The sequence below is a fragment of the Trichechus manatus genome, unplaced genomic scaffold (assembly GCF_000243295.1).
Source record: "Trichechus manatus latirostris isolate Lorelei unplaced genomic scaffold, TriManLat1.0 scaffold00037, whole genome shotgun sequence".
NCBI classification, from domain to species: Eukaryota; Metazoa; Chordata; class Mammalia; order Sirenia; family Trichechidae; genus Trichechus; species Trichechus manatus.
The window spans coordinates 4,739,594-4,755,827 of NW_004443973.1; the positions used below are offsets into that span (position 1 = coordinate 4,739,594).

At 37.6% G+C, this 16,234-nt stretch overlaps 1 protein-coding gene across 6 annotated transcripts in view; it reads left to right on the plus strand.

The window, feature by feature from the left end:
- ZNF385B (zinc finger protein 385B) overlaps positions 1-16,234 on the plus strand; it is a 439,136-nt gene that overhangs the window by 330,887 nt on the left and 92,015 nt on the right. For 5 of the 6 annotated variants that reach the window (XM_023730519.1, XM_023730518.1, XM_023730521.1 and 2 more), the window contains one exon: positions 14,441-14,583. The exons of the other annotated variant lie outside the window; for it this stretch is intronic. In XM_023730519.1, coding sequence (XP_023586287.1) covers positions 14,441-14,583 — 143 coding nt within the window. The remainder of the gene's footprint in view (positions 1-14,440; positions 14,584-16,234) is intronic. 6 annotated transcript variants of the gene reach the window in all.

A 16,234-nucleotide genomic window follows, 5' to 3' on the forward strand; every position in this document is an offset into this window, starting at 1 on the left:
GCCTTATCTGATGCTGTTTTGCATATCACTAGTGTTCCAGAAGCTGCTTACCTGACCAAAGCTAATAGCATCAATTTCTAGGATGTCAGGATAATGGCAGAGTTCCAAGAAGCTAGGCCAGGGATTGGCCCATTCTGTTAAATGCCCACTAAAGACCTTTTGGAGTACAAACATCCTCTGAGTCACAAGACACTCCATGTTTTTCAAGAAAGGGTAAGGTGATAGAGCGTTGAGTCCTGGTTACCCAGATCTTTTGTTTTGAAGGAGTCAGATGCCCTGCCTCACTAGGTTGTTGCTACTCATGCAGTTTTTGCTCTATTCTACTTTATATTGTACAGATTTCTGTCAGATAGTCAAAAGAAGAAAAGGAAGGAAATCCTTTAAAGAGTGAGATATTAGGAAATTCCAGATAAGGAATTGGTGCTAATTTTTGTCCATTTTGCAAAACTGAGCCAAATTTACCACTCCTTCTTCCCTCTCCAAGCCCTCCCTCACTGCTTTTCCCATCCTAGCCCTACTATCTGACATGACAATCTGCTGACACTATCCCTGTCATGGCCAGATTAGGCTCCCATGCCAGGTTTACACAGGGATAGAGCAGGGCTTTCATGATGCTTGCACAGCAACACTGGATCTCATTTCTGCTGCTTTTGAGTGAAGATGGCTTCTTCATTGATGGAGAACCAAGAATAGAACCTTCTATGGTGTCCACTATTGTTATAATACTCCACTAAGAGTTTTCCTGAATGCTCTGTTACTAGTTACCAGTTGCAGTGTAGTCGAATGTTCTATAGTGTGTTACAATCATGGGGACCATTGAGTATGCATGCAAAAATGGTTTCAGCAGTTTTTACTGTCCCTGTTTATTCCCAGGAGCCCTGGTGGTGCAGTGGTTAAGTGTCTGGCTGCTAACGAAAAGCTTGGCAGTTCGAATCTACCAGCCGATCCTTGGAAACCCTACAGGACAGTTCTACTCTGTCCTATAGGGTCACTATGAGTCAGAATTGACTCGAAGGCAACAGGTTTGGTTTTCGGTTATTTATTCCCAAGTTGTGACTTCTTGGAGCCCATTACTTTTTTTTTTTTTTAATTTAAACGTGGACAACAGCTTTTGAATAGCTTTGAAATGTTTGGCTAATATTTAAGCTAAGGAAGCCTTTTATCTCTGCTAAGGTGGGAGTAGAGAGCACTAGTAGAGCAAATATTAACTCTGTCTCTTTAAAGAGAAAATTTAAGTAAACCATTATTTCTTACCCCCATCCCCTTTTGATTCTTAAAAGCAAATAATAGCCTAGATACTGAAATTCTCTAACACCGGGGGAAAAAAACATTGTGTGGCCCGAGAGCAAATATTTATAGCAGCAGCTTGGTACACTGATCTCCTGAATTGCTGTATCCAGCCTCCTTCCGCCAGGCCCTTTATGTGAGTTGCAGAGGAGAGGGCTAAAGACAGAGCCAGAGGGCTCAATGGCCCTGGTGCTTTGATTTGTTCTAATGGAAGGTCAGTTTCTTGGAAAAAATACATCTTTTTAGATAACGTATTTGTTGCAATTTTGATATTACTTCAGTATAAGAACTGCCAATACAAATGTGAGTGTGCCTCCTATGATGAGGCCATTTGAGTTAGTTATATTAATGTAAACAGTATGGTTAAAAGCATAGTTTCAATGGGCTTTGTTGTTCTCCTTTTTTTTCCATTGGGAATATTAAAAGAATTATTTAAAATGAGGTGCTCTAGAGGAGCGTGCTGTTGCAGAATGGGGTGAGCAGCTGGGGTCTCATAACAATGTATGTAAAAAAAAAAATTCTGTATGGGAGACTAACTTGAAATGTAAACTTCATTTAATTACAACAATAAATAAATAAATAAATGAGGTGCTGTAATCAATTTTCTGCCATTCTTTAAAATGGAAAGAAATGTTGGCTCTTGGCCTACACTGGCTTTTCTTTCATTTCTTCCATTATTCATATTGATAAAACATGAAGTTTAAAATCTTATTTAAAAAAAATGAATACTTCCTTCTAAATTCCAGTCAAAAGAAAACAGACCAAATACTAATCTACTTATTTTTTTAAGACGACGATGATCACAATGTATGATTCTTGTGCATTTTTAATTGTACAGACTCAACCATTTTAAACAGTATCCCTAGGCAATGAGATTTAGGTTTGGTTCTACCATTAGTAGTCAGGAACTATGGTGGATTAAGCTCTCCTAATCCCATTTTTCTCGTGTAAAATGAAGGAGATTTTATAGAGTCTTAAATTATGTTTCATTTCTAAAATTTTATGAAATATAATTCCTCCAGAAATATTCAGTGATTTGAGAGATATAGTCATTTCCCTTACTAGGAAAATCTGTATCTTTAGGAAGTTTCCTAAAACAAGTCATAGTTCTACGCTGCCATTAGGTCCCTAGAATGTTGTAAAGGGAGTCCAGCTCTGTTTGCAACAGAAGGAGGCTTCAGAACTCATGAAAGCATCTTGATCCCATAAAGTAGCGTCACTGGGCAAATGTAGCTCAGGACACAAGGACTTTTTGCCAGAATGTTTTGTCAGGCTACTGTGACCTCCAAATCCATTCTCAACCTCAGACAATTTTAGTAAAGCCTGCCTGGAGATAATTTTGGCATCTCTAAAGATTTAGTAATTTAGAAACTAAGCACATGACATTCCCTTTTGATAAGTCAGGTGTATTAAACTACTGCAGTTCAAAAACCTTGAGAAAGCATTTGTTAGAACCCTGTTTTCTCTTGTTTGAATCTTCTTTCTTGCATAGTCATGCCCAATACTGTTTGGTTACAAGTTGAGAAACTAACAAGGCAAAATGTTTTAAATTCAACTCAAAGGAGAAATTTGGTAAAGACATTTTTTTCACCATTAAAATTTACTAGAATTCTGAAATTCTTAGAGCTATTTCAGTGCTGCTTTAAAAAGAGGGTTCAACTAAAAGGTAGAAGCAATCCAAATTCCATCAACAGATGAATGAATAAACAAAATGTGGTGTATCCAAACAATGGATTATTATTCAGACAAAAAAGAGAAGTGAAATTCTGATATCTGCTAGGACATGGATGAACCTTAAAAACACTATGTGGAGCGAAGTAAGTCAGATACAAAAGGACAAATACTGTATGACCCCACTTACATGAAATACTTAGAATAAGTAAATGGATAAAGGCAAAAATTTATTAGTGATTTCCAAGAGTTGAAGAGATGGGGAGATGGGGTATTACTATTTAAGGGGTACTAAGTTTCTATTTTAAGGAGCCCTTGGTGGTACAGTAGTTACGCGCTGGGCTGCTAAGCAAAAAGTCAGCAGTTCAAACCCACCAGCTGCTCCATGAGAGAAAGATATAGCAGTCTGCTTCCATAAAGGTTACAACCTTGGACATCCTATAGGGCAGTTCTACTCTGACCTATATGGTTTCTATGAGTCGGAATTCACTCAACAGCAATGGGTTTTGGTTTAGTTAAGTTTCTGTTTAGGACAATGAAAAACATTTGAAAATGGATAGTGGTGATGGTTGCACAACGTGGTGAGTGTAATTAATGCCACTGAATTGTACACTTAAGAATGGTTAAATGGCAAATATTTGTTATATATATTTTAAACCAAAAAAAAACCCAAACGTGTTGCTGTCGAGTCGATTCCAACTCATAGCAACCCTATAGGACATAACAGAACTGCCCCATAGAATTTCCAAGGCTTTAATCTTTATCGGAGCAGACTGCCACATCTCTCACCCAAGGAGCGGCTGGTGGGTTCAAACCACTGATCTTTCAGTTAGCATCTAGGCGCTTAACCACTGGGCCACCAGGGCTCCTTACATATATTATACCACAATAAAAATAAAGGTGGGGGGCCTCAACTATTGGAGTTTGCCACATGTTGAACCAAACTATAGTTTGTACTATATAGTCCAAGCCTCACTGAAGGCATTGGCAAAAAACAAGGCTTCAGAAATTGATAGAACACCAATTGAGATGTTTCAATAAACTGATACAATGCTGGAAGTGCTCACTCATCTATGTCAAGAAATTTGGAAGACAGCTACCTGGCCAACCAACTGGAACCAAAACCAAAAACCAAACCCATTGCCATCGAGTTGATTCTGACTCATAGTGACCCTATAGGATAGAGTAGAACTGCCCCATAGAGTTTCCAAGGAGCAGCTGGTGGATTCCAACTGCCAACCTTTTGGTTCGCAGCCTGGCTCTTAACCACTATGGAACCAGGGCTCCAGCCTACTGGAAGAGTTCCATATTTGTGCCATTCCAAAGAAAGGTGATCCAACAGAAAGTGGAAATTAATGAATGATATCATTAATATCACATGCAAGTAAACTTCTACTGAAGATAATTCAAAAATGGTTGCAGCAGTACATCAACGGGGAATGGCCAGAAATTCAAGCTGGATTTAGAAGAGGATGTGAACACAAAGGATGCCATTGCTGATGTCAGATGAATCTTGGCTGAAAGCAGAGAATACCAGAAAGATGTTTACCTGTGTTTTATTGATTATGCAAAGGCATTCGACTGTGTGGATCATAACAAATTATGGATAACATTGCAAAGAATGGGAATTCCAGAACACTTAATTGTGCTCACGAGGAACCTGTACATAGACCAAGAGGCATTTGTTTGAACAGAACAAAGGGATAATGTGTAGTTTAAAATTCAGAAAGATGTGTGGCAGGGTTGTATCCTTTCCCCATACCTATTCAATCTGTATGCTAAGCAAATAATCCAAGAAACGGGACTATATGAAGAAGAATGTGGCATCAGGATTGGTGGAAGACTCTTTAACAACCTGTGATATTCAGATGACACCACTTTGCTTGCTGAAAGTGAAGAGGACTTGAAGCACGTACTGGTGAAGTTTAAAGACTACAGCCTTCAGTATGAATTACACCTCAACATAAAGAAAACAAAAATCCTCACAACTGGACCAATAAATAACATCATGATAAACAGAGAAAAGATTGAAGTTGTCACGAATTTCATTTTACTTGGATCCACAATCAAACCCCACGGTAGCAGCACTCAAGAAATCGAATGACGTATTGCATTGGGCAAATCTGCTGCAAAAGACCTCTTTAAAGTATTAAAAAGTAAAGATGTCACTCCGAGGACTAAGGTGCTCCTGACCCAAGCCATGGTATTTTCAGTCTCCTCATATGCATGTGAAAGCTGGACAATGAATAAGGAAGACCAAAGAAGAATTGATGCCTTTGAATTATGGTGTTGGTGAAGAATGTAGAATATACCATGAACTGCCAAAAAAATGAACAAATCTGTTTTGGAAGAAGTACAGCCAGAATGCTCTTTAGAAGCAAGAATGGCAAGACTTACTCTCACTTACTTTGGACAAGTTATCAAGAGGGACCAGTCCCTGGAGAAGGACATCATGCTTGGTATAAGGTTTGCTAAAAAGAGGAAGACCCGCAACAAGATGGATTGACACAGTGGCTGCACCGATGGGCTCAAGCATGGCAACAATTGTAAGGATGACGTAGGATTGAGCAGTGTTTCATTCTTTTGTACATGGTGTCACTATGAGTTGGAACCGACTCAACGGCACCTAACAACAACAGCAACGTATAGTAAATAAATATTAATCATTTTTTTCTACATTTAAGTACAAGAAACTCGGTATATACACAAAATCTCCAGGCATAAATGAATCACCACTTGGCTGGATATATTCTAGTACCACAGCATCTGAAAAGCCATTCATTGCATCTTACTGAAAGATTCACCTTTTTGCAAAAGCTGGCATATTACTACTAAACCCAACGGACATGGTGGCTTAAAATCTATCATGATGGCTTCACTGCTGTTTTATGATGCAACACTTCATTATTGCTTATAAACTTCAGTGTGGTGCTCAGAAGGATTTATTTTTCAGGGCAACATTTTGCCAGGATGCTGCTGTGGTGGCTGCTGCTGGAGTCCTTTGGAGGGGACCCTGAGCTGCCCCAGGGGAGATTCAGGCCCAGAACTGCCAATTGTTAAGATTTTATAGACTCAGAGTTCTAGATACACAATTTTCTCCCTGGCATCACTGGGATATATTGGTATTCTCCATCTGCTTCCTAAATTCAGCAAAGAAGCATCAGCATTAAAGAGAACTTTTATTTGCTCACAAATCATTTTGAGCAAAATCAAGCTGCCAGTGGAAAAACTTACAAAAACATTACATTCATCCTAAAAATATAGAAAGTTGTCAGTATTTGAAGATGTTATTCTTACTGGGGAAGTTTGTATTTTTAATAACATTTTACTAAAATTAATAGCATGGAACACGTTACTTGTCAAAAATTTCTGTTGACATATATATACAGAAAAATGCACGCAAGCATACAGTTGAATGAATTTCACCAGCTGAACATACCTGTGCAATTGGCAACCAGATTTTAAAAAAAGAACTTTTCCAGCATCCTAGAAGTCCCTCTCATACTCCCTTCCAGTCATTCCACCCTCTACCCTACCATACCCTGCTACGAGGATAGCCACTACCCCAACAGCATGGATTAACTTCACCTGGTTTTGTATTGTATATAAATGGCATCATATAGTACGTACTCCTTTATTCTAGTTCTTTTGCTCAACATTATATTTGCAAGGTCTGCTTGTTGTTGCATGTAATTATATATCATTCATTCTCATTGCTGTATTCTATTGTGCGAATGTTTTGTTGTGTGAAGGTATGACAATTATTGAGTAACTGGGTGATTTCCAGTTTGAGGCTATTATAAATAGTATTGATATGAACATTCTAGAACATATTATTTCTGTTAGATATACATAAAGAAGTGGAGTTGCTGGGTCTTAGGGCTGCATATATTAGCTTTAGTAGATGTAGCCAAATAATTTTTCCAAGTAGTTGTATCAGTTACACTTCAGTATCAGAGTGATAGTTGCTCCATTTCATTGCCAACACTTGATAATATTCGTCTGTCTTCATTTTAGCCTTTCTGGTGGGTGTCGTTCTAATTTACATATCCCTGATGAGTAATGCAGTTAAGCATTTTTTTTTTTTGGTATGTTTATTGGCCATTTATATATTCTCTTTTGTGAAGTGTCTGTTCAAATCTTTTGTCCATTTTCTTGTTGCATTATGTGTCTTTTTCTTTTGACTTGTACCAGTTATTTATTCTGGATTCAAGTTCTTTGTCAAAATATACGTATTGTGAATATCATCTCCCACTTAGTGGGTTGCCTTCTCATTCCCTTAATGGCATCTTATTCCTACTTTCTTATTCTTAATAGAGTATATTCATCAATTGTTTTCTTTTTTATGATTAGTATCTTCTGTTTCTTGCTTAAGAAATCTTTGCCTACTCCAAGGTCACAAAGATGTTCTATGTTTTTCTCTTTGTTGTTTTACCTTCTTTATTTAAATTCTGTGTTTGAAGCAGGTGATCTAGGAGTGACCAATTGACTAATATTTTCTAATCAAGAAACCCTGAGGAGAACTTGAGTGCCTAAAAAAGTTTTGAATTTTGATGTGTTCCATCTTCTCTATGCTTTTTGCTCATGCAGTTCCCTCCACCCAGCATATCATTTTCCCATCTTTACCTCTCAAAACACTAACCATTCTTCAAGGCTTATTTCAAGAGAGATCTCCTCTATAAAAACATTTATGAACCCAAATCCTAACCAGGTGTAATTTTTGTTTCTTGAACCTCCTTAACATTTTGTTGATACCTCTTTTATGGCCCTTGACATACCCTGCCTTTTATCATGAGTATTAATATGTTTAACTATTCATGCTCCCCAAGGATGTGGTATAGTGTGAGAAGAGCAGGAGTTGTTAGTAACCACAGTAATTGCATTTTATTGAACACTTATGATGTGTCAGGCACAGGGTTAAGCACTTTGCACAGGAAAATCTCTATTAGTTCTCCTAACAGTCCTACGATGTAGGTATTCGTACTTCTCCCATTTTACAAAAAATAAAAATAAAGGCATAAAGAAGTAAAATTACTTGTCTGAGGTTGTACAACAAGAAAGTGATAGGCTGGGAAGTCATCAGCTATCTGTCTTCTGAGTTGGTGCTTCTAGCCACTATGTATGTAGAACAGTGTTGCCCAAAGGGAATGCTACAGAGCTCTGGCCATCCTAGATTCTCTATGAAAAAAAAGAAGTATTGATTCCATATTCAGAAAAATTGGGGAGAGAAATTATGTCTACCTGAACATTCACAGTGCCTTATAGATATTAGAACCTCAGAGATGTAGAAAAGAACCCTTTTAAACTTTGCCGAAGCCAGCCTTGTCTAAATGTATTTGGTGACAGAATCTTTTTCATGTGACAACTTTGCACATAACCTACTCTGTGGAATGATGGCATGGGCTTTAGAGTCAGACAAACAGGAATTTGGACCCAGGCCCTACCACATGCTGAGTGATCTTAATCTCTCTAAGCCTCAGGTTTCTCCTCTGTAAAATGAGGACAATAATACAAACCTCATAGCATTATAATAAAATAAGATACACAAATCACTTAATACAGTACCTGGCACAGACTAGAATCTCACTAAGTGATAGTAGTTGTTTGTATCTTCTCTGAAAAAGTAAAATCAATTCTGTCTGACTATCAGTCTGTAGTCCCTGTAGCTGTCAGGCCCCATAAGTATTTATTGAATTAAATTATCTTATTTGGAGATTATTTTTAGATACATATATTATAGAAACAAGTCTTCTAGAGCATTTAAAAAATCTTATCTATTTTAATATATTTAATCTTATCAGTATCGAACACTATATTACTGTCTAATAAAAGTTTCAACTAGTTCCCAGATGCAAGTTGTTCCTGCTAGAAGGTTCAAAGAGGAGCCCTCATGGCACACGGGTTAAGCATTCGGCCGCTAACCAAAAGGTTGGTGGTTCAAAACCACTAGCCGCTCCATGGGAGAAAGAGGTGGCGGTCAGCTTCTGTAAAGATTTACAGCCTTGGAAACCTTATGGGACAGTTCTACTGTCCTGTAGGGTCACTATAGGTCAGAATCAACTCTTTGGTAATGAGTTTTTAGAAGGTTCAACATTGTAAATCTTTTAGTTTGATGATAAAATGCTCCTGTCTACAGCTAGAGAATGTGTCTGTATAGCTGCACTGTTTTCCAGCTGTACAATTTGGTAGGCATAGCATAGTAGTTAAGAGCAGAATTTAGCAATCAAATAGCCTAGGTTTGAATCCTGGCTTCTCCACGTACAAGTTGTATGAAGTTGGGCAAGGTGCTTAACCTCCCTGTGACTTACTTTCCCATCGGTAAAATGAGGCTATTGTGAGAATTAAATGGGTATATGTATGTATACATACTTATTTATAAACATGTGTATGTGTGTGTATATATATGTATATACATATGTAATATGCTTAGTGTAGTGCTTGGAGCATAGTATGAGCTATAAAAATGTTATCTCTGGCATTATTATTGTGTGGCCTTTTCAGAAGAAAAACCTTTATTCAGTCACATCCTCTATTCTCATAGCTACCTCCTAGCGGCCAAGATTGATTGTCTCTTGGGAAATTTGTTTTCCTCACATGGCAGACTGATGAAAAAGTGGTTATGATTAGTTAGAGAAGGGGCAGAGGTGATGCTCGGCTTCTGATTGTCCTGGGAAGAAGGAAAGTACGAGGACCAACACAGCTGACAAAGCAGTAAAAGGAGAATACTGAGTTTAGCAGAAAATCTGAAATGCTGTTATTCATTTTATTTCCTTAAAGAAATTTTAGGAGTTCTATAATTGACATTTAAGGAGCCTTGGTGGCACAGTGGTAAGAGCTTGGCTGCTAACCGAAAGGTCGGCCGTTTGAACCCACCACCCGCTCCACAGGAGAAAGATGTGGCGATCGGCTCCCGCAAAGATTACAAAATTGGAAACCCTATGGAGCAATTCTGCTCTTTCCTGTAGGGCCACTATGAGTTGGAACCAACTCGATGGCAACAGGTTTGGTTTGGTTTATAATTGACATTGCCTCCCCATGATAGATTTTTTTTTTTTTAATTATGGTAAAAATATATACAAGTCAACCTATAGCAGTTCAACAATTTATACCTGTACAGTTCAGTGACATTGATTACATTTTTCAAGTTGTACAACCATTCTTGCCCATGATAGATTTTTATAATATATTGCTTTATTTATTTCAGCACCCACTGAAAGGGACATACGAAATAACAGCAGAAGAAAAGACGACTTTTGCAGAATATAGAATAGCTATAGATTTAACTTTATTCTGAAAATTCTTCTCCATACAGATTTTCTATGGTTTCAGTGGACCCTCCCCTTTAAGAATGAAGTGTTTTGTTTGTTTCTGTTTTAGTACTTAAAGAAGAACCATTAGGAAGCCTCAAACCCATAAACCTAAATGAACCTTGAAGATCATATTTCTAAAGGTCTAAGACTAAGGCAATAATTTCAAGTGTCACCTGACCCCCAAATCAGGTTTTATTGTGATGGATTATGACATAATCCATTGACAAAATAAGGGACTTATTACGTTAACAGAGGCAGTTGGCTGAAATAGTAGTTTTCTTTATAATTATAGTGGTGAGTAGTCTTTCACATATTGTTAGTTTTATAGCTGTAGATGAATACAGCTTGCTTTTTATTATCAAAATGAAATTTGTGGGAGAAGATTAATTACATTCTTATGGGAGAATATATGAATATGTGGAATTTCCACAGTGAGAAGGGTGGCTATTAAATCATTGGAGTGTGTATTCTTGTATATATATATTTAATTTTGGTACAGGGAGTTTGATAAATATATATATATTAGATGGTATAAAAAGCCTTATTATAATATGAGGTGAAACTATTATGACTTGATTTATTATGATATATAGCAGATTGTATCTTTTGCTCTGAAACAGAACTACATGCAGGAGGTATCTTCCATAATATTGCCAAATACTTCATATGGAAGACAAAGGTTGGTTCTGCCCCATGAGAACAGCAGTGTAAAGGGTGTATTATACCTCCTTTTGCCTTCAAATTCCTGTTCAGTGTATTTTCAACTTTTTTTTCTCAACAAGTCCTTGCATTTTAGAGAAATGAAGCCTTTTCCTGCAAGATGCAATGGATTTGGCCAAGCTCCTGCTTGTGTCCCCTATTGACTTAAGGGCTTCCTGAGGCAAAGGGAAAACCCTATGGGGCAGTTCTACTCTGTTTTATAGGGTTGCTCCGAGTCAGAATGGACTCAAGGGCACACAGCAGCAGCAGCAACAAAATCTGGAATAAGATGTCTGAGGGATCAAAGCACAAACTAACATGTGCCAAAAAATGGACTTTATCCCAGTTTTTCATTTGTAAATGCCTCCTTTGCAGCAAGCAGTGTTGGAAAATCAATATTAAAAAGCCGGTTTTAAAAGTGAAAACAGTAAGGTTGAGGTGCGGGAATTGAAAGAATAGTTTATTCAGAAGATCTACCAGTACTTTAAAACAATCTGTGTTTAACATGGCAAATTGTCTGTCATTAAAATGCTAATGAAATGGTAAACAGCTGCTAAGTTTTTTATGCTAATGAGTGGTGGCAGCTAAGTAGTTCTCAGGCCTTGTCTTTATTAGCATATAAAGATTTGATTGGGTAAGGGAGAATCATTGTGCATTCTGACCTTTGTTGATGGAGTAATCTGTTTGTCAAGTTCCATGTTACATTCTATTTGATTTGAGTTTGTTTGTACAAAGTGACTGTTGCCAGGCCCTCGGGGACCATGTATTACACAGTGTTATCAGAGCCACCATAGTAGGCGTAGAGAAAGAACTTTGCTTCCCTTCGGGAGACCCACAATGGCAAAATAATTATAAATGTATTCATCAGGCAACTTTAGGTAGAATGATTCTTTATAATTAATCTTTATGTTTTAGACTTTTAATAATTGTAATAATAAATTGCAAAAGGCAGTTGGTATAATATAAAAATATCTGTTTTCCAATTTAGCTAAGATTTTTAAAGGAAAGGTTTTAAAATGAATATTTTTAATACATGATTTGCAAACATTTGCGATATGGAAATGATACATCATCTTTGATCTATGGGCACTGAAGTTAGCAATGAATGTCAAGGTACCTATTTAGGGGAGCAATGTGTAATTAAATACAAGGTGGTTATGTGAATGCCAGACAGATCAGAGTGTTGACTTTGGCATCAGGGGGAAAAAAAACATTACTCTTTGATCTATTTGCCTGTTGCCGTGGAGTCAATTCCAACTCATAGCGACCCTCTAGACCCTTTGATCTATACTTTTGGCCAATTCTCTTTTTGCTGAGTCTTACCCTATATTTGCTAATGGTTGCAGCTGACCAAAAGATTTGCAGTTACAGATCAATGCTTCAGGTGTCCTTCTCTCTTTTTCCATTTTTAGGATCAGTGTAAATGAGGTATGATAGTCCATTAAGCACTATTGCCCCTAATGCTCTGGAATGACTTGAAATACTGTGCAGGGCTTATTAAAGAAATTCATTACCACAAAAAATATATATATATGTACATACATCATATATATGTATACATGTGTATATATGTGTATATGTGTGTATACACACACACACACACACACACATATATATGGAGCCCTGGTGATGGTGAAGTGATTAAGAGCTCAGACTGCTAACCAAAAGGTTGGCAGTTCTAATCCACCAGCCACTCCTTGGAAACCCCATGGGGCAATTATGCTGTGTCCTATAGGGTTGCTATGAGTCAAAATCGACTCAACGGTACACAGCAACAACAGCAACTATAAATAGAAATTTTAATGATTTTAATGATCTGGGTTACTGTGTATGAAGACTGGTGGAAATTTTCATCGTTGAAGCATTTTCCCATACTGCTCAATTCTCCTTGAAGTCAGTAGGGGATTTTAGGCATATAATTATTGTGTGGTCCTATATAGTCATACCAGGAAAAATTTAAACTCTCATGCACTATGGGTGTTAATGTAAAATAGTTCAGCTGCTTTGAAAAACAGTCTGGCACATCCTCAAAAGATTAAACCATAGGGTTACCATATAACCTAACAATTTCACTTTTAGGTATATACTCAAGCGAAATGAAAACATGTTCACCCCAAAACTTGCGCATGAATGCTCGTATCAGCAGTATTAATAATAACCAAAAAGTGGAAACAACACAAATGCTCATCAACTGATGAATTGATTTAAAAAATGTGGTCTATCCATGTAACAGAATATCATTCAGCAATAAAAAGCTATGAGTACTGATATATAGCATGGATGAACCTCGAAAGCATTATGCTGAGTGAAAGATGCCGGGCACCACATATTGTGTGATTCCATTTAAATGAAATGTCCAGAATAGGCAAGTCTGTAGAGACAGAAAGTAGAATAGTGGTTAACAGAGGATAGGCAGGTTAGGAGGAAATGGAGAATGACTACTGCTGGGTGCAGGGTTTCTTTTAGGGGCGGTGAAATATTCTAAAATTGATTGCGGTGATGGTTGCTCAACTCTGTGAATGTACTAAAAACCACTGAATTGTACACTTTAAATGGGTGAATTGTATGGTGTATGAATTATATCTCAATAAAGCTGTTATAGTTAAAAAAACAAACAAACAAAAGAAGGCAGGCTAGAACCTCTCTCCCGGAGGCTATAGGTTAAAAAAGAATGCTTGTTACTGAAGAGTGTTTTAAACTTCCTACCCGTGGGTTAAACCAAATACCTAAAAGAGGTGACGTTTAATCTAACTGTTAAAAGGAATAGTTTCCTCTAATAATACAAAGTTGGTTAGCAATAAAAGTGGAAGACAAAAATTTGAGTTCCTGTCTCAAACCTTCCTTATCTCCCAATACCCTGCCCCCAACCAGGCCATAATCAACCCTTTTACGTTCTGTAACTATTTAATGTCTAGACTACCTACTTCCCACAAACTAAGGGCAACTTTCAGTGTGTTTTTGTAGAAAATAAATTGTTCGAGTCATAGCTTTCTTGGGAGCAGACAGTAACTATAAGAATCTAAGGTTTCTTCGCCATGTAAAAACCCAATACTTATCTCTGATTTGCATAAAACATGCCTACTAGCCATTCAGTAACTGAATGGGAAAGAGCATCTGGCTTCTAGAGTCTGCTCCCTTTCTGCTCCTGTGTTTTTGGTTGGTCAAAGGCAATGGGTCAGACAACAGGACGTCCTCATACTGCCCCACCTACTGTAGGATCTGTGCACTTGTGTCTCAGCAATCTGTGTAGCCCTGACCCTTGCCACAGGGAAACGTTCTGCATGGCTGTCTTAGACAATGAGGAAGAAGATCCTTTTTAATTGTATTTACTCCTGCTGCGCCATTTGCTTACTTCACGTGTGACTCTCTTGCTTGCAGGTTGCAGCTCAGCTGTCTTGTTTTGGCACCGTAGGTTTGAGAGGGAGATGGGTGTGAACAAGATATTGAATTCATTTTTGTTTTGTTCTTGGCAGGCAGTACATGCCACACTACTACCCTTCCTGCTCTTGTGCGCACACCTACCTTGATGATGCAGCCTTCACTGGATATCAAACCATTTATGTCTTTCCCAGTGGACAGTAGTTCTGCTGTTGGGCTCTTTCCAAATTTTAACACAGTGAGTAAATGCATTTTAATTTTATTTGTGCCCTCCTCAGTCTCTTTCTTTCATTACAGTTGCATATAGGCAATAGATGTAGCCTGTTTCCAAAGTGTGTAATTTTAGACCATGTATTGGTTACACTGCTCAGCTGTGCGACAGAAAATAATGCTTCACCCATGGGAGTTAGTCCAAACAATAGCCAACATATTTATTTTATAAATATTTCCTCAACTGACTTTTTACCTGTTGTTCTGTGTGATTTTGATAGACTTTTTAGTAGCTTGAGAATCTATATAATTTCTGGGATGCTGTTTACACGCTGAAGAACACAATTTAGAGGTATCAAGCCACATTGATTTTTCCCTACTACCAGAAAGAGAAAAAAAAAACGCCTATAGGCTTTATCTCCCTGGGTACATTTTTATTTGGGAGCTATTTTAGATAAAATGTGACTCTTACACAAACAGAATTTTTATTTGGAGGCTTTTGTAGATCATGTGAATCTGACTCTGTTAGCAAAAAGAAAACACTCATTTTAAATCTACGTATAAGTTGTCTGCATGATACTTTGACATCCCCTTTAAAACACATGATAAATATTAATGAATTGCCTATAATTACCAATCTCCTTCATTCAAATCAAATGACCTTCTTTTATTTGAATAAAGAACATTTTGTAGGTTTGCCAAGTGGAGCGTGGCATCTTTCAACAATAGAATTCAACATAAAAGCAGTCTGCAGCCAGATTCTAAGCTTATAGTAAGGGAAAAGGTTAAACAGTTCTGTCAATTGCATGAATTATGTCTGTTCAGTCAATAAATACAGTCCGTTTGGGCATGATGTGATACATGAGTGATACAGCATTATAGATGCTGCCGTAATCAAAAAAAGAATTGCATTATCAACACTACCAGGCAGTGAGCATCTGAAGTAGTGCCAAATGTATCCTTTTGCAGACATCTTCTGTATGAAGTGAAAACAGCAAGAGGATTTTTCCTCAAGGGTTGTAAATAAAATCTGCTGACAGGCTTTCTGTCCTGGCTTAGCGTTGTAAGGTAATGAGGGGATAGTGGATCAGCCAACTTTTTAAAGAGCACTAGCCTTTTTTTAGCAAGTACACAGTTGAATGTTTTTGTCTTTGGGTTTTTCAGAGACAAGTCAAACAGTTAAAAATGGAAGGAGGGATAAAAAGGTGAGCATCATTTCTAGTGCAGTGGAGTGTCTCACTAAGATAAATCACGCCTGCCCTGGTCACATTAATCCACCAGGAGTGACCTTCCCAAAGCACCACATCATGCCATTTCAGAGAGCTAGAACTCAAGCATGCCTCTGTTGAAACACATGTGGTGTATTCCAACCATAACTGAAGTAAACTGTACTTCTTAGAATGTTTACTAGGTGTTATTATTTTGATTCATGTACATTTGGAAGACAGCATTCGTGGCCACTGCAGAAGTCCAGTCACTGTCAGGAAGCAGCACTGATGGTGTGGTAGACATAACTGACTCCTATTGTGGTCATCTCTGTGTATTTATTCTTTTTAAAAAAACACAAGTAATACACGGGTACTTATTCCCAAAGATTCAAATAAAACATTAGCACTCAAGACAGAATGAGAAAGTCATCATCCCTGACCCTGCACACATTCTTACTTCCTTCCCTAGAG